The sequence below is a fragment of the Natator depressus genome, chromosome 5 (assembly GCF_965152275.1).
Source record: "Natator depressus isolate rNatDep1 chromosome 5, rNatDep2.hap1, whole genome shotgun sequence".
Taxonomy (NCBI): domain Eukaryota; kingdom Metazoa; phylum Chordata; order Testudines; family Cheloniidae; genus Natator; species Natator depressus.
In genome coordinates this window covers 132,644,290-132,663,760 of record NC_134238.1, presented here as the reverse complement: position 1 = coordinate 132,663,760, position 19,471 = coordinate 132,644,290, and the positions used below count along the sequence as shown (strand labels likewise).

The window sequence follows — 19,471 nt, the reverse complement described above, 5'->3', positions numbered from 1 at the left end:
TAGGAGCCGGAGGACGGACATGCCCCTGCTTCTGGGAGCTGCTTGAGGTAAGTGCCGCCCAGAGCCTGCACCCCTGATCCCCACTATGCCCCAACCACCTGCTCCAGCCCTGATCCCCCTCCTGCCCTCTGAACCCCTCAGTCCCAGCCCAGAGCACCCTCCTGCATCCCCACCCCCCCCATGCCCAGTCCTACCCCAGAGCCCACCCCCTCCCACACTCCAACCCCCAATTTCGTGAGCATTCATGGCCCACCATACAATTTCCATACCCAGATGTGGCCTGCAGGCCAAAAAGTTTGCCCACCCCTGAGCTAGATGAATGGTTCTCAACTCCCTCATGTTTATGTGGAGAGCTAAATCTTGGCCATACCAGGGACCGTTAGTCTATAGATTCCCCAGGTGTGCTCCTCAACCTAGGGCAGAAGCGTCTGTAACCAGAGTCAGTATGGGTTGTGGGAGAATGCAGGGAACTCCCACACATACATTAGCTAGGTCCAGCCACGAGTCCAAAGAGGCTAAGACTGTTGTGGGCACTCAGACCAACATGTCCAGTCACATACTGGGGAGTACACTGAGCTCAGTCAGCTCTGCAACTTCCTTAGATGAAGACTGGGATGCTGAACCCCATACATACATGAGGCCATGTGCCACAGAAGTCTAAGGCAGTTGCTTACAGCCATGGTTGGATGGGCCTTTACGTTTAATGTGATGGCTGACAGTCTGGACTCTGGTTTACAGGAAGAAAGCCCCAGCTACCATAGGATCCAAGACCACACCTATAAACTCTATTTTTTGAGTGGGGAGAAGACTGACTTTTCCTCATTGATCAACAGTCCCCCCCGAATTCTACCTGACTCTTGGACTGATCTCTCACCAACCCGTGGTAAAGGTATGGAAAAAAGCAGAACTCCTGTTTTCCTTAGGAATGCAGACCACCATGCATTTTGTGAACACTCCAAGGGCCGTGGATCGGCCAACAGTCAGGAATGTAAACTGACCATAAATCTGAGCAATCTCCTGTGGCTTTGATGGATGGACACATGGAAATATGAATCCCTCAAGTCAAGGGCAGCATACTAGTCACTGGGATCCAAGGAGAGGATAATGGATGCTAGGGTGACCATGCAAAATTCCTTTTGTATTCGTTCAGCTCTCTCAGATGAGTCTGAGCACTCCTTTTGCCTTTGAAATTAGGAAGGGGAGAGGGATAGCTCAGTGGTTTGAGCATTAGGCTTGCTAAACCCAGGGTTGCGAGTTCAATCCTTGAGGGGGCCATTTAGGGATCTGGGGCAAAAATTGGGAATTAGTCCTGCTTTGAGCAGGAGGTTGGACTAGATGACCTCCTGAGGTCTCTTCCAACCCTGATATTCTGTGATTCTATGAAACAGCATGAATAAAATCCTCTCTCTCTGTGGAGATGAGGGATCTTCTCTATGGTTCCTAACAGGAGGAGAAACTGAACTTTCCAAAGGAGGACCTCCTGTGAGAGTGGCCTCTGTAAAGGGATGGATGAAGGAGATTGGGGGCAGGGAACAGAAATAAATTGAAGGGTGTATCCCAATTCCACAGCGTTTAGGACCCTCCGGTCTGTGTTAGTATGGGTCCAGGCACTTAAAAGTTCAAATAACCTATTGGAAAAAACAGGAACAGGAGAAGCTGGTGTAAGGCAAACTGATAAGCTGTCTTCAACAAAAGAATCAGACTGCTTTGCATTTCCAGGCTGTCTGGACAAGCTCACTGCAGATGAGAAATGAGGAGGTGGTAGTCTCCTCCTATGACTCTTCCTTTTCCTCCGAGTCTGGACAGGTTGTGACGGTGTAAAGGGCTGGTAACAGTGGAATGACTGATGGCAGAATTGCTTTTTAGAGAGTGGAGTATAAACCCCACAAACTTCAGCGTAGCCTTGGAGTCCTTGCAACTGTGAAGCTTATCAGTCTGATGGGAAAATAGGGTCAGTCCCTCAATGGGGAGATACCCAATAGTCTGTTGGATCTTCAGAGGAAGACCTGATGACTGAAGCCATGAACACTTACACATTGTGACAGCAGAGGCCCATGGCCCCGGCCGCAGTCTGTCCCATGCAAAGCAGCCTGGAAAAAGGTCCAAGCAAACCATTTTCTCTTGTCCACTACTGCCAGAAACTCTTGTCTGGCATCTCAAGTAACTTGTCTACAAACTTGAGAATATTGCCCCTGTGGAAGAAATCTTATCTCCCCAGCAAGGCTTGCTGGTTTGAAATATGAAGCTGCAGTCTAGCAACAGAATAAATTTTTCTAGTGAAAAGAGCGTGTTTCTTTGCCTCTCTCGACTTTGGGGTACAAACAGGTTGCCCGATGCGCTCTCGATCACAGCTGAGACCAGCAAAAACTCTAAGGGGGCGTGGGAGTTGTACAGACGCTCAAATCCCTATGAGGGGACATGATACATGATATCTCTCCTTAGTCCTTTGGGCCATCAGTGGTAGAAAAGGCGGTGTTTGCCACAAGACCTCTGTGGACTCCAGAATAGCCTCATTAATGAGGAGAGCTCCTCAAAAGGGCGCTATTGAACCCCAAATATCCACCAATCAATGTGAGCTCTCCTAAACTACCTCCACTTGTATGTCCAGAGAGGAAGCCACCTTCTTCAGCAGGTCCTAACATGCCCTGTAACCATCCTGAAGAGGTGAGGACACACTGGACACCACCAGGGAGGAGGAGGAGGAACACAGAGCAAGTTGAGATGGAACCTTCCTTAATCCCTCCGACAGAGATCCTGCTGGGGCAGTTTGCTCCTGCTCGGCACCCAACCCCGTACCGAGGGTGACCTCTCATGCCATCTCACACAGACTATTCTGGTGGTCTACTTGGGGATCTTGAGGGAGAATTTGGTGGTGGGAGGAAACCCTCAGATGCTCCAGTATGGCAGCTAGTAGGGCATTAGACTCCAACCTCTTCCAGACCAAGGATCCACGTCCCTCGACCAATGTGGAATCTCTGCTGTATACCAAGGGCGAAAAAGCCTGGATGGAGAGTGATGTCACCTCTCTCTAGATTGAGACACACATGAGCCAATCTCTGGTTCTGACAATGAGCCCAAGTCACCTGACCAGGAGGACACAGTACTTCTTGGTGCCAAGGACCGCCATCAAGACTCAGGAGATGACGATACCAAGGAAAGCCTCCTAGGCTTGCCTCTTGATGCACCAGATAAGGAGGTGCAAGGCTGTCCATTATCAGCACAGAGAGATTCCCTGTTGCTTCTGTCCTTGTGTCGAAGGGTTCAGTACCGCAGAGTGGGATGGTATTCCAGCAGCAGTTGGTTTCAGAGGCACAGGGCTTGATGCTGGAGTTGAAAACCCCGCTTGAGGTGCTACTGGCACCAACAAGTACTTCTTCTCCAAGGACACCCTCCCCTGTATCCTGGTTGAAGGAGCTGGGAACCTCACTCTCTTGCAAGATGAGTCCTTCAAAGCACCATGCCAGTGTGTTTTTTTCCCCTCGGTACTGGGAGAGTATTATCAAGACCCTACAATGTCTGGAGGAGTGCTCCTAACTGAAGTAGCCCTGAGCGAGCAGGCTCCGAACACGGACGCAGAGCTGCCACCACAAAGAGGTGACCCCTCCCAATCCTTTCTAATTTCAGGTTTAAAGTAAATCTGGCATCTGTCACAGACATGACCCTTGCCAAGGCACTTTAAACACTAATGAGGGTCACTCACTGGCCTGGATTTCCTGCAGACAGTGCAAGGACTAAAGCCCTAAGAATGAGGCATTCCCTGGTACTGGGCGTCAGCACCCACAACAAGAGGGAACTGACCGTTCTAGTAGACTACAAATCAATTAAGGAAATGAAACCTACACTAAATCAACTATAAATTTACAAAAACGAGTACCAACTATATACAAAAGAAACAACTCCATGAAAGGGAAAAATACTAATTGAAAAAAATGGTTACTCACCTTCTTGTAATGGTTGTAACCGTTTTTCTTCTTCGAGTCCTTGTTCATGTCCATTCCAAACAGGTGACTCACAAGCCCAAGTTCGGGAGATGGGGTCGGAGTCATCCACTGATTGGAGCACTGCCCTTCTAAAGGCCGCATTGTCTCGGGCCTGCTGGGTGATCGCACAGTGCATGGTGAAAGTGTGCATGGAGGACCACGTTGCTGCTCTGCAGATTTCCTGGGTGGGAACCTGTGTCAGGAACGCTGTTGAAGAGGCCTGGGCCCTGGTGGTGTGTGCAGCGATCAGAGGAGCACGCATCTTCGTCAGGTTGTAGCACTCACGGATGCAAGACATGATCTATGACGAGATACGTTGAGAGGAGACAGGAAAGCATTTCATTCTGTCTGCCACTGCCACAAACAACTGGACAGACTTTCGGAACAGCTTCATTCTCTGGATGTAGAAGGCTAGCGCCCTGCAGACATCCAATGAGCGAAGCCTCTGCTCCCTGCTGCTTGAGTGTGGCTTAGGATAGAACACTGGGAGGAAGATGTCCCGGTTGATGTGAAACTGGGAGACAACTTTGGGAGGGAAGCTGGGTGAGGCCTGAGCTGAACCTTGTCCTTACAGAGCACCGTGTAAGGGGCTCTGACGTCCATGCCTTGAGCTCAGACACCCTCCTGGCTGAGGTTATTGCTACCAGAAACGTTACCTTGTATGAGAGAGAGAGCAGGGAACATATTGCCTAAGGTTCAAATGGGGGGGTCCCTTAAGTCTGGAAAGGACCAGATTGAGGTCCCAAGCCAGTACCAGCTGTTGGACATGTGGGTATAGCCTGTCGAGACTTTAAGGAAGTGGCTGACCATAGGATTAGCAAAGACCGAGTGGCCCTCTGTGCCTGGGTGGAAGGCAGAGATGGTGGCCAAGTGAACCCTTCTTGATGACATGGACAACCCCTGCTGCTTGAGGTGGAGAAGACAGTCTAATATAAATGGCACAGAGGTGAGTGTCGGGGACGAATGGTGCTGCACCAACCAGATTGAAAATCTCTTCCACTTGGCAAGGTAGGTGGCTCTTGTGAAGGGTTTCCTACTGCCAAGGAGAACTTGCCTAACCTGATCCAAGCAAGAAAGATCCACTGGGTTCAGCCATGGAGCTTCCACGCCATGAGGTGCAGCGACTCTAGGTTCAGGTGTTGGAGACGGCTATGATCCTGGGTTAGTAAATCCGGGAAGAGCGGCAAGGTGACTGGAGCTTCCACTGCCAGGAGAGATGTGTACCAGTCCTGGAGCAATCAATATCACCGCTCATTCCCTCTGTATTTTGAGGAGCACCTTGTGAACGAAAAGGGTAAGCGGGAATGCAAACAGGAGACTGCCTCCCCGTGGGAGGAGGAACGCGTCTGCAATGGAGCCTGGGCTGTGATTCAGGAAGGAGCAAAACTGCCGGCACTTCCTGTTGCATGGCAAACACGTCGATCTGAGGAAAGCCCCACTGATGGAAGGTTGAGGTCACCAAGTCCGGGCGAAGGGACCACTCGTGGCCGTGGAACGACCTCCTGAGATGGTCTGCCAACTCGTTCTGTACTCTGGGGAGGTACGATGCTTGCAGATGTATCGAGTGCTCTATACAGAAGTCCCACAACTTGAGGGCTTCCTGGCACAGGGAGAGGAACGTGCACCCCCGTTTGTTGATATGGAACATCGCCGTGGTGTTGTCTGTCATAACTGATACACATCTCCCTATCAAGTGGGCTCGGAAAGTCTGGCATGCCAGGCGCACTGCTCTCAGCTCTCTGACACTGATGTGGAGAGCGAGTTCCACCTGAGACCAGAGGCCTTGTGTTCTGAGCTCTCCGAGATGTTCTCCCCTGCCCAAAGGTGACACACCTGTCACTAGCGAGAGGGATGGCTGAGGGCTGGTGAAGGGGACCCCTGCACATACTGTCTGTAGGTCCAGCCATCACAGAAGGCAGTCGAGTACCATGTGAGGCAGGGTTACGATCCTGTCCCAGCTGCCCCAGACTGGCTGATACACTGACGCTAGCCATGACTGAAGAGATCGAAATCTGAGTCTGGCTATGTAGGTACAAGCCGCCATGTGTCCCAGGAGTTTCAGGCAATTCCTTGCTATGGTGGTGGGGAACTGCCTGAGACTTCATATGATGTACCCAGGGACCGAAACCTCACTTCTGGAAGGTATGCCCTGGCTGGTCGAGTCCAGTACTGCCCCTATAAACTCTATCCTCTGAACCAGGGTCAGCTTTGATTTTCCCTTGTTGAGAAGAAGGCCCAAGTTATGAAGTTGACTTGTACCTCCACTTGAGACCTGGAGCGGCCCTTGATGAGCCAGTCGTCGAGGTGCGGGAACACCTGCACCTGCCGTCTGAGCAGGAACGCAGCCACAACTGCCATACACTTGGTAAAAACACAAGGCGCCGCTGACAGACCGAATGGGAGGACTGTGAACTGATAGTGGGTGTTTACCACAAACCTGAGATATTTTCTGTGGGACAGTTATTGCTATGTGAAAGTACGTGTCCTTCAAGGCGAGTGCAGCATACCAGTCTCCTAGATCCAAGGAAGGGATGATGGAGGCAAAGAGACCATGTGGAACTTGAGCTTCTTCACAAATTTGTTGAATTCTCGCAGGTCTAGTATGGGCCTGAGCCCACCCTTGGCTTTTGGTATTAGGAAATACCGAGAATAGAAACCCCTGACCTTCTGCTCCTGAGGAACCTCTTCCACTACTCCTAGCAAAAGGAGTGAGTGCACCTCCTATAAAAGGAGTTGCTCGTGAAAGGGGTGTGACGTTGCATCCCATATGATTTTATGAAAAAATGCTAATGAGCATGAATATAACGTAACTGGAATATGCCTCATGCAAAAGGTCTCTTATAAGGTATCGTTACAAAGCTTATAATCTACTGAGTGTGGTCATCCTATTTGTAGAAATGTATCATTCTTGTATCTGAAACTAGAAATATGAAATATAACTCTGAGGTCCTATTATAATTATGCAAAGTGTGGGCCATTAATGGCGTTTTGGAATGTTGATGGCTCCCATCAACTAGGACAATTGGTTGTAAATGGCTCTGTTTACTTGCAAAAAGAAAAGGAGTACTTGTGGCACCTTAGAGACTAACCAATTTATTTGAGCATAAGCTTTCGTGAGCTACAGCTCACTTCATCAGATGCATACTGTGGAAAGTGTAGAAGATCTTTTTATATACACACAAAGCATGAAAAAATACCTCCCCCCACCCCACTCTCCTGCTGGTAATAGCTTATCCAAAGTGATCACTCTCCTTACAATGTGTATGACAATCAAGGTGGGCCATTTCCAGCACAAATCCAGGGTTTAACAAGAACGTCGGGGGGGGGGGGGGGGGAAGGGGGTAGGAAAAAACAAGGGGAAATGGGGGGGTAGGAAAAAACTATTTCCCCTTATTTTTTCCTACCACCCCCCCCCCCCCAAGACGTTCTTGTTAAACCCTGGATTTGTGCTGGAAATGGCCCACCTTGATCATCATACACATTGTAAGGAGAGAGTGATCACTTTAGATAAGCTATTACCAGCAGGAGAGTGGGGTGGGGGGAGGTATTTTTTCATGCTTTGTGTGTATAAAAAGATCTTCTACACTTTCCACAGTATGCATCCGATGAAGTGAGCTGTAGCTCACGAAAGCTTATGCTGAAATAAATTGGTTAGTCTCTAAGGTGCCACAAGTACTCCTTTTCTTTTTGCGAATACAGACTAACACGGCTGTTACTCTGAAATCTGTTTACTTGCAAGCCTTCTTGTGAGTCAGGCCAGGAAGTATGAATGTTTGTGATCCCTCAGGACGTGACAATGTCACCTTGTACTGGAATCCATCTTAAACCTGGTGCTCTTCCATTTAGAAAGAATTGTGGGGACCCAGAGACACAAAAGATTCCTGACTTATGCCAAAGCTGTATAAGGGGGTGGAAAAGAACAAAGGAGGTTCCATTGATGAGAAATCCCCTAGTTACCACCTGAGCTGGAACTAACAAGAACTGTATCATGGAAAGAATTGGGCCCAGACTAGGAAGGAGTCCAGTCTGTGAAAGATTATTAGAACACCTCTGCGGGTGAGATTTTATCTGTAATCACTTTCTTAATATATTAGGCTTAGACTTGCATGTTTGGTTTTATTTTGCATGGTAATTTACATTGTTCTGTCTGTTATTACTTGAAACCATTTAAATCCTACTTTTTATACTTAATAAAATCACTTTTGTTATTAATTAACCCAGAATAAGTAATTAATACCTGGGGGAGCAAACAGCTGTATATATCTGTCAGTGTTATAGAGAGCAGACAATTTATGAGTTTACCCTGTATAAGCTTTATACAGAGTAAAACGGATTTATTTGGGGTTTGGATCCCACTGGGAGCTGGGTGTCAGGATGCTAGAGACAGGAGCACTTCTTAAGCTGATTTCAGTTAAGTCCGCAGCTTTGGGGGCATGGTTCAGACCCTGGGTCTGTGTTGGAGCAGAGTGGCGAGTCTGGCTCGACAAGGCAGGGTTCTGGAGGCCCAAACTGGCAGAGAAAACGGGCTCAGAGGTAGTCTCAGCACATCAGGTGACAGTGCCAAGGGGGTCTCTGTGACTGAACCCATCACAAGGGGTCCCTGAAGAGGGACAAGGAAGTGGGGTGGAAGGGCACAGAATTGTATGGGTTATTCCCTCTCTACCGTGAGGAGCACCCATTGGTCCAAAGTGCTACGGGACCATGCACGGTAGAAAGGGGACAGTCGGGAGGAAAAGGTAAGGTGGGGTAGATCCAGTTTTTGATCTGGTGTGCAGTCCTTGACCGCACCTTCAAAAGGCCGGTATGGGGCCGGAAGATGGTTTGGGTTGGCCAGAGTCCTGGCCTGAGGATGGGTGTCGCCTTTTCCTGCCACTCCTATTCCTCCTCCAGGAGCTGTCCTGTTGGTAGAACCGCGGAGGAGGCTGAGGCCTGAAAGGCTTCCGCTGCGTGGCGGGAGTGTGTAGGCCCAAGGATTTGAGGGTGGCTCTAGAGTCTTTTAGGCTATGTAGCCTTTTATCTGTCTTCTCTGAAAACAGAGTCAGACTCTCGAAGGGGAGGTCCTGTATGGTCTGCTGGACCTTGTGCGGGTGACCAGAGACCTGGAGCCAGGAACCCATTCTCATGGTCACCCCTGTAGCCATGACTCTTGTGGTGGCATCAGCAGCATCCAGCACCGCCTGGAGGGAAGCTCGGGAGATTAGCTTGCCTGCCTCAACCAAGGCCAAAAACTCAGCACAGGAGTCTAAGAGGAGTAGCTCCACAAAGTTTGCCATTGCAGTAGTGGTATTAAAAGAGTACCGGATGACAACGACCTGTTGGCTGGAAATATGGCGCTGCAATCCACCTGTAGAATAGACCTTCCTCCCGAAAAGGTTAAGTGTTTTAGCCTGCCTGTTTTGAGGGGAGGGCCCTTGAAAACCTTGCCGCTCATGATGGTTAGCAGCATGCACAACTAGCTAACCAGGTTGCAGGTGGGAATAAAGATGTTCATAACCTTTAGAAGGCACAAAGTATCACCTTTCATTGCGCTTGGCAGCGGGTGGCAATGAGGCTGGGGTCTGCCACAGGGTTTTGTTGATGTCCATGATAATTTTTATGAGCAGTAAGGCAATACGGGAAGGTCCAGAGTCCTTGACTACCTCCTCTGCCTTGATGTCCAGACCCCGGGCAACCCGGCACAGCAACTGCTGCAACACCCGACTGTCCTCAAGTGCCGGGGTGATGGCGGTACCAGCCAGCGCCTCGTTCGGCGACGAAGAGGAGGAAGCTCCAAGTAAGGGCAGCTGCTCCCTGCCATCAGGGCCCAAGGGATCCTGTGACTCTCGGATCCTGTGCAGGAACAGACATAGATGGTGCCGTGTTTGGTACGGGGGCTGTAGGCACCAGCCTCTGTGGCAGCGCGGTCAGTGCCAGAGCCGCTGTTGGTGCCCCTGGAGCCACTATCAACGCCGGTGCAGATGTCGGTGCTGGAGCCGAAGCCAGTGCCAGCGACGGTGCCGCAGCCGAGGGTGTCGATGTCGGTGGTTCAGTGGCTGGTTGCTCAGCCGGTAGGATAAAGGTGGCCAAAGCCACTGCCGAGCAGGACTCTTGGCTCCTTCCCTGGCTCTCGTGAAAAGCCCATGGAGTCCAGAAGGGCCACTGCGCGGGGTTCTGCCACTGCGCTCGGTAAGCACGTCTCTCCTGCCGTGACCTGGACCTCCTGCTCTTATCAGAGAGGTAGGAGTCTGACTCCAACTCTGAGGTCTCCGAATACGAAGACCATGGAGGAGCTGTGCTTTGGGGCAACGAGCATCGGGAGCTCAGGGACCAACTGAGTTCTCTCTCCAGAGGTGTTGGTGCCAGAGGGTGCCATGGAGAAGGGGCGTGCCGGGACATCACGCCGGCTTCCCCCTTGATTCTACCTGGGGTCACAGTGCTGCAGACGGGGCCGGAGCCAGCTCTGTACTAGGGGGCGAGAACTGCACAATGAGACACAGCAAGTCTTGAGCCGCCCCAAAAGCCTCCAGTGTCGAGGGGAGTGGCAGTTGCTGGCCAGTAGGGTCCAGCAATTGTGGTGGGCCCAGACTTAGCTGCCTCACCTGGGCAGGAGTTGACGTGGCCCTGCCCAGGGACCTGGTTCTGTGGCCCGAATGGGGTCTCACAGCCGTTGGCTCCTTAGACTTAGCTGGGGGAGAACACCCCCTTTCCAGCTCTTCCTCTTCTGAGGCACCAGCAACTGAGACTGGTGCCTAGCTGATTGGCCATGGAGGAGCCATGCCAGTGCCGAGGGTCTCAGGAGGAGTCCTTTTTCAGCACCGGTTCCTGGGATGATGGAGCCAGGGCATTCTGCACCGATAAGGGTGTGCTGAGCGCGGGACCCCGGGGGGAAATAAAGGCACTTGCTAAGCAAAGGCTATGGGACGTTCCTGCGACAGCTTTGGTCACAGAGACCCCCTTAGGACTGTCATCTGACATGCTGAAATTACCTCTGAGCCCGTTTTCCCTGCCAGCTTGGGACTCCGGAACCCTGCCTTGTTGAGCCAGACATGCTAGCCTGCTGCAACACAGACCCAGGTCTGGTCCATACCCCCAAAGCTCCAGACTTTAACTAAAAACTGCTCAGCAGGTCACCTATCTCCAGCATCCAGACACTCAGCTCCCAATGGGATCCAAACCCCAAATAAATCTGTTTTACTCTGTATAAAGCATATACAGGGTAAACTCAAACTGTCCACCCTCTATAACACTGATAGAGAGATATGCACAGCTGTTTGCTCCCCCAGGTATTAATCACTTACTCACTTTGGGTTAATTAATAAGCAAAAGTATAAAAAGTAGGATTTAAGTGGTTCCAAGTAATAACAGACAGAACAAAGTAAGTTACTATGGAAAATAAAACAAAACACGCAAGTCTAAGCCTAATACATTAAGAAACTGATTACAGGTAAATCTCACCCTCACAGATGTTCCAATAAGCTTCTTTCACAGATTAGACTCCTTCCTAGTCTGGGCCCAATCCTTTCCCCAGTACAATCCTTGTTAGTTCCAGCTCAGGTGGTAACAAGGGGATTTCTCATGACTGCAGCCCACTTTGTTCTGCTCCACCCCTTTTTATAGCTTTGGCCCAAGGCGGGAATCTTATGTCTCTCTGGGGTCCCATCCCTCCTTCTAAATGGAAAAGCACCAGATTTAAGATGGATTCCAGTAGCAGGTGACATGGTCACATGTCCTGTGAGACCTCAGCCTCCATTCTCCCAGGGCTGGCCAGCACCTACCCCAGAAGGCTTGCAAGTAAACAGAGCCGCGTACAGGTGACTGATTCTGGAGCACCCTTAATGGCTTCCACTTAAAGGGTTTACCTCAGTGATACGAGTTTCTCTCTTATTCTCCTGCCTCCAGTCCTAGAAACGATACATGCAAACAAATGGGATGAACACACTCAGTAGATCCTAAGCTTTGCAATGACACCTTACAAGAGATCTTCTCAATAAAGTATATCCCAGTCACCTCATATTCACACTTATGAACAGATTTCCATAAAACATACGGCGTGCAACGTCACAGTTCCAGCTAACCGTCACGGGCGGTAAGAAGAAACTGAGGGGGGTGGTGGGTCGGCAGGGCTCTATATTGAGCGCCACGAAGGCGCAACTCCTGGGGGTGCCCAGGCTGACCCGACGGAGACTGCTATGGGAAAAATCTTCCGGCTATCCTGCACGTGCGCGCTCACACACCTGATTGGAATGGACATGAACAAGCACCCGAAGAAGCAGCTAACATGTGCAGACTACCTACCATGGACAGTAAGAAGGAACTGAGAGGGATCAGGTCCACCTCTTATATCACTGCACAGCAGCACAAGGCAGCAGAGGACACATGCATCACCTCAATGGGTACTGCTAAAGGACAAATCTCTTGACGCTGGTGTCCTGAGTGCACACACACCTGAAGCGGAATGGACACATGCAGTCACTCGAAGAATGGCACATGCAGGCGATCAGAGTAAAGGGTGTAGTCACACTCCAGGCTGACTGATCTGTAGCACACATTTTTAGCCCAAGGTGGTGCATCTGGCACCCCATGCCATGTGCCTAGGGAGCCGTCTGCCTCCCCAAAGTGGGACTCACCTGCCTGGTCAGCTGGGCTTGGTGTGCGAGAACGCAGAGAGGGGAGGGGCTGAAGCACTCACTGGCCCTTCCAGTACAAGCAGCCTTGCACTAGTGCACCTCATTCCTCCAGTGCCCACATCCCTGGGGAGGCAAGCATGCCCTGTGGCATGACAAAATCTGTTGCTAGGGGTGCCAGAACGTGGTGTTTCTTCCCGTGCTAAAAGCGAAGACCCTGGAGACGGTCACAGCCCCTGCTAGCCGGCAGAACTAGACACAAACCAGCCCCCCTGGGGGAGAGGGTGCCACGCTGCCCAGCCAGGGCTTCGTTTGTGCTTCCTTAGTGTCAGTTGAGGCCAGAGTCCCTGCACAGCAGGAATAAGGGCCCTTAAGCTAAGCAGGAGGCACCTCTCACCCAGCAGTCAGCCACTGCCTATATACAGCCCCGGGCCCTGTTTCCCAGAACTCACAATAGGCCTGCAGTACCTGTAGGTTTTTTCCAGATGAGGTGTTTCAACAGAAGCTTTAAATCCACTTCCTCCCAATGTAACAGTGGGGTCTTTCACAGTGCCGTCACCTGGCAAATGGAGCATACAGGCATGTTAGAGCGCCCTTCAAGCACCACCACCAGAGATTTGCAAAATACATTGCTCCCAATCTAACCATTACTGAGGGCAATTCAACATGCAGTGGCCTGTTCATTAGGCTCTCTCTCCTACATCAACTGCCTCTGCAATTCTCTCTTGTGCTCAGCAAGGGTCATACTCTTTAAATGTGTAGCATGAAACCAAAAACAGGTGACAGCCTTCTTGGAGGGGTGGGGGAAGCCCTCCTATCACTCAGCACACTGACAGCTGAGCTCTTCAATGGGTTGTCCATGAGGGACTGATCCTGCATTGAACTAGGGCTGAGGGGCCTTTGCCATCACTACACTCTAGGATCACAGCCATCTTCAGAAGAAGGATGCCAAACCAATCCTGGCAATCCATGCAGGATGCCTCACAGCACTCTGCAGGCATAAGAGGGAACAGGCCACACAACAAACTCACAAACTCAGATGCTATTGCTTCAGCAATGAGTCACCTGAGATGGCATCCAGCTGGACTGGGGTTAAACACTGCGTTTGCTTGTCATGCAAGCCTCCCATCAACTACAAGGCCATTGGTACAAGGCGGGGGCCGCATCGGAGACCTGGGCATTTGAGAGCGAAAGGTGTGTGCGCCAGGCTGATCTGCAAGCACCAGCATCACTCAGCATAGCTCACACAGAGGGAGGAGCATGCCCAGGGGCAGGCATGGAGTACAATGTGCAGAAGGTGGCAGATACGAGACCCTGGAAGTATAGAAACTTCAAAAGACAATTACTGTGAGATGTGCTAAACGCTATGGGCACAGGAGATATTCATTAACGTGTGTATCTAGAAATGTGATCTGTTTCCTTGTGAGCTGGGGATTGTATTCTAGCTACACGAGGCAGCGTTACCAAGCTTCCTCCAGGAGCTAAAAATCAGTGGGGAATAATTATTGGGAGTATGTGTAATTCTGTGGGTGAGTTAGTGATAGAAAGATAAGGGAGGTGTCATTTGATTAAAAAAAAAAAACTACAGAATCATAATTCCAATAGTGCCGTCCTCCTCAGTATGGAACCAGGGATTTGGTGCCACCCGGCTCCCAGCTCCAGGTCCTTGGATTGATGGAAATTTTGATAATACAGTGAAATCAGTAATGGGTTGACTTGGTACCATTCAAAAGCCATTTCTTGCTTAAATACTATGGTACCAAACATGACAAACCTAAAACAATTATGCAGATATATATTCATGAAAACTTTAAAGAATAATTAAAAATTGGATTTTTAAACACAGGCATGTTTAACACAGCACTCTCAGCTAAATTGTGACAGTACTCTGTTATCAGCTAAACGCTCAGAACATGATATCTGATTAATTTTTTTAACATTACAGATTACCCTAAATGAAAGGAGTGCTTCAGGTTGATTTGCCATCATTGCCAAAAATGAAGCGGGTCAGTGGTACTGATTGTCAGCTTTATTTATCTGAGAGGCAATGAGGCACTGGTTAAGATGTCAGTATCCAGGCAATAATTACTGGACTGCATCCACAAACAGTACCCACACGGTTACATCACATAATTAATTACAATCCCAAAGCAATTTATTACAAAATACTGGGTTTTATTTCGGTCTTGATCATTTTTAGGCATCAATGGGGAGAGTACCAACTAGTAGCTGAATCTTTGGAGAATACCTAAACACAATGCTTGCAGGGACCATACATGCTATCAGAAGTGCATATAAACTGAATTTGGCAAGATTGGGGAGGAAGTACATCAAGGATCAGAAAAAAGTTGAAGATCCCACGACAAGGGCCAACCGTAGGTGAGACTTGCCTTATACTAGCCATGGAATGTGTTTTGAGAAGAACACTTGCTTTTTCTGCCCTAAGCCCGAAAGCATCCATTAAGCACAGTTACTATATGTGAGACAGGTGAGAAACTGTATGAAGCAATCAGCAAAAAAGTTCCATGGAAAGTAAAGTTAAATGAGTGCAATGACCCAAAACACACCCACACGTGACATTTCATATCACATCGAGTGATGCACCAAGAATGTATATAATGTGTTGCATCGAAAGGTAAAAGCAATAGAAACAAATACTGATTTTACTCCTGCAAACTGTGCAATTGAAATTGTTCATCAATTGCCTTGCAGAAGCTGTAATGGGTAGGAAAGTGGTGGCGATGGCCAATCTAGAGGCTAAGTACAGAGAAACAGTTGCTCTGAATGGGACTGAAGAGGAACAAAGCCGAAAGGCTCTGGAAGCACTTACTGAAGATGAACTGTGGGACATGGACTTAGTTTGTGGTAATCATACCCACAGATGTGAATCACAGCGCATATCCTTAAAAGTTGTGGTGCTACCAAAAGCAGAAAAAAGGCCGATGTCAACAGTAATATGAAGACTGTTTGCAACTGCTAAATTTTTACAGAGAAGCATTTTGTCCTGCAGTACATGGGAGTTTCATGGATACAAAATGGATGACCTACAGGAGCTCATTAATATCATGATGAACAACAGTCTTCAGTGATGAGACCGTTAAAGATGTCAGCTGAATGGACACTCTGGGACATGACTAAGACTATGATTACATCACAGAGGTCACAGAATCCGTGATTTCCATTGACCTCAGTGACATTTTCTGCCCCGGGGCTGGAGCTCCAAGCTGGCCCCTCACCTCCACCCTGGTGCGGGGACCCCACAGCTTGCCAGCCACGGCAGGGGGACCCCTGGAGCTCCCAGATGCTATGGGGGGGGTGAGGAGACCCTGCAGTAGCCCAGCTTCCGCAAGCGGCAGGGGACCCTGGAGCTCCCAGTTGCTGCAGGTGGCAGGGAACCCCCAGAGCTTCCTGCTGCCACAAGTGGTGGGCCCCCCGCCAAGAACTGCTCAGCTGATGCATGGGAGGAACCCTGGAGCTCCCACTGCAGCGGCAGGAGACACTGGAGCCCCAACAACAGTGGCTGTGAGCTGAACCCACCTCCCCATTTTGTCAGGGCTATTTTTAGTGAAAGTCAGAGAGACAGGTCATGAGCTTCTGTGAATTTTTGTTTATTGCCCGTGACTTGTCCATGACTTTTACTAAAAAAAAGTCCGTTACAAAATCTTAGCCTTAGCCATGACTTGTATGAAGCCCTCAAAACCCAAAGAATTATCCCAGGCTCCATCAAATCTATGGATTCCTATTAAGAAGAACAGATGAAAGCTGTGCTCTAATGCAAAAAAAAAAAAAAAGTCAGAATGAAGGTAGCAGGGATCAGTACAGAGCTAATTGTAGACAGATCATTGTTTGTTCATCACCTGGTTGTGTCCAGATCTCAGTACAATGCTGATTTACGTTAGACTTTGGGAAAGTCTGAGTTCTCTGTGGTAGCTCTATCGATGTTCGAATGTGACGGAACAATGCATATGTGCCAGGCGAAAAGCAAACTAATGGTCATTTTGCATGGTCTTCCTAATCCAGCACCTACTTACAAGGGGACCAGAAACCTTACACCAACAGAGACCTTACAACATAGCAAACAGACAGTGTGGCTGAGGTAAAAACTCGCAAACTAGAAACTTAACACCTACCAAGATGTTAAGGGTTGCTTTTTTTCTTTTTTATAACATAAGCAATGCATCCTTGTGTTAAAGTATAATTAAAATAAATGTATTTGTAAACATTTTCTCAAATATATATATGTACATAATTGTTCTAGGTTTGTCATGCTTGGTATCACTGCATCTGTGAGAGAAAGCTTTCGAAAGATACCCAACTTGACCCATATCCAATGATGCTATTATCAAAATTTCCAACTGAAAGACATGAAGCTGGGAGAGGGGGTGGCTGGGATGTCAGTGAGTCCCCTCTGCCACACCACAGAGGTGGACACCACTGAAATTATGATTCTGTAGGTTTTTACAAATCAAATGACACCTTCCTGACCCTTCTGTTACTGACTCACCCATGGCATGAGATTTTGCCACACTATATTCCAGGACTAAAATCCTTGGGACAAGCAAACAACTCCAGAGTAGTACCATCCCCTGGAAGGAACTGCATAGTCTGGATCAGACCCGGATCAAGAAGCCCAGATGACAAAGAAAGAGCTTGTGGTGTAAAAGGTCAGCCTGAACTAACTGAGTGTCCCTCATTTGACCCTTGAGCTGACCTGAGACTGTTACCAAGCGGGCAAACCCTGCTGGAAGGGCATGAAGCCCTGGAACCTGTCAGGGTCTCCATGATGGGGGGGAAGACAGGGGACACTTGGTAAGCCCAGCATGCGGGGAGACTGACTGTTGCTTTAGGATTGTTTTCCTGTAATTCTTCTGTTCTAAATACAATAAATGCTCTGTGAAAGCTGGCTGCTCACTGTGCCGAGAGAGAGTGAACCACAGGTGCTGCACTCACTGCAGACTTGTTGGGATAGTAAGAGTTAACTGCAGGGGGACAGCAAGCCTAGATCCCTTATCTGGAGGAAGAGGGACATGGGTCCCTGCTCATACAGACATGACACTTGGAGGTCTGAGACCTGAAAGGGCACGCTTGAGAAGACCATGGAGGGAGCAGAGGTGCAGCAAACCCAGGAACAGAGAGAAAGAGAAACCACACACCAACTCTGTAAATGGAGATCCTGTTGCTGGCGTCGAGGACAGCAAGGTCTGCGCTCTTTGCGGGGTCTGTGTGGAATGCGACCTGGTTCACCGCCTGCTGGAGCTGGAGCTGGAAGGTGCACATGGGCGGAGGCACCACAGAATGCTGGAAGGCCGTTACTAGCACCTTATCTGAGAAAACAGGAAACTCAGACTGTGAACCATCCCACGACTGCAGCTCCAGCTCCGACCCGGACTGCAACAGGCACGGCAACACTGCCAGTGGAAGAGGCGGCTTGGAGCATGGGGAGGGGTACAACGAAGGGCTGCTCTGCTCACGGAGGCCCCGATTGAAAGCCCATTAATTCAACTCCCATGGACTCTGAGGGGCTTTGGATTTAGCCCTGCAGGAGGGAGCTCTCCCACACACTAGTGTGTCTTTTCTCATGTCCCTCAGTGAGAGAAGCAGCACTCCAGCATTGCAATGCCCCAGACAGACAGACCTGCTAAACAGCAGACACACAAACGTTTAACACATTCCCCCGTCGTTGACTTGGTCTCCAACAATCACCTCCATCAATAACGGCCACGTTGGCCACAAGGCGGCTCTCCTCCCCAGTACTGCGGTCGGTGCTCCAGTGCCAGTCGTAGCAGAGGGCGTGCCATCCCCTGCAGAGAGCGTGCAGTCGATATGGGATCTCAGGGTCCCACCGCAGTGACACAAGCTGGCTTTTCTCAGCGCTGCCAAAATGCAGGCTCTGCTTCAGGTACCAGTGACAGTTCCCCACTGTCCAGAGCTGAACTACACAGAGAAATGTAGTCATTACGCATTGCATGGGGGCTGGGGCAGTAAGGTCACAGCTGGCACCCAGCCACACCCTTCCCACGAGCAGCTTGGGGGGATCCAGCGGTTTTAGCTGAATGTTCAGGCCCTCTCTCTGTCATGGCCGCCGCCAAAGATTATTTCAGCAGCCCTTCAGCCTGTCTAACCTTCAGTGACCCTCTGCTCCAGGGAGGAAGACTAGCTTTGGGGTTAACACACTACACTGGACACAAGAGATCCCGGTTCAATCCCCTGTCCTGCTAGACTCCCTATGTGACTAGGGCCCAGTCACTTTGCTCTCTTGCAGATGATACTAAACTGGGAGGAGTGGTAGATACGCTGGAGGGGAGGGATAGGATACAGAAGGACCTAGACAAATTGGAGGATTGGGCCAAAAGAAATCTGATGAGGTTCAATAAGGATAAGTGCAGGGTCCTGCACTTAGGATGGAAGAATCCAATGCACCGCTACAGACTAGGGACCGAATGGCTAGGCAGCAGTTCTGCGGAAAAGGACCTAGGGGTGACAGTGGACGAGAAGCTGGATATGAGTCAACAGTGTGCCCTTGTTGCCAAGAAGGCCAATGGCATTTTGGGATGTATAAGTAGGAGCATAGCGAGCAGATCGAGGGACGTGATCGTTCCCCTCTATTCGACACTGGTGAGGCCTCATCTGGAGTACTGTGTCCAGTTTTGGGCCCCACACTACAAGAAGGATGTGGATAAATTGGAGAGAGTCCAGCGAAGGGCAACAAAAATGATTAGGGGTCTAGAGCACATGACTTATGAGGAGAGGCTGAGGGAGCTGGGATTGTTTAGTCTGCAGAAGAGAAGAATGAGGGGGGATTTGATAGCTGCTTTCAACTACCTGAAAGGGGGTTCCAAAGAGGATGGCTCTAGACTGTTCTCAATGGTAGCAGATGACAGAACGAGG

At 49.7% G+C, this 19,471-nt stretch overlaps 1 protein-coding gene across 6 annotated transcripts in view; it reads right to left on the bottom strand.

Moving 5' to 3' along the window:
* Window positions 1-19,471, bottom strand: part of ELP1 (elongator acetyltransferase complex subunit 1) — a 113,893-nt gene that overhangs the window by 67,469 nt on the left and 26,953 nt on the right. For 5 of the 6 annotated variants that reach the window (XM_074953692.1, XM_074953694.1, XM_074953693.1 and 2 more), the window contains exons 11-13: window positions 18,287-18,517; window positions 17,737-17,907; window positions 13,052-13,142 (exon numbers count right to left, since the gene is read on the bottom strand). In XM_074953692.1, the coding sequence (XP_074809793.1) occupies window positions 13,052-13,142; window positions 17,737-17,907; window positions 18,287-18,517 (493 nt within the window). The remainder of the gene's footprint in view (window positions 1-13,051; window positions 13,143-17,736; window positions 17,908-18,286; window positions 18,518-19,471) is intronic. The other variant, XM_074953695.1, reaches the window with a different exon arrangement.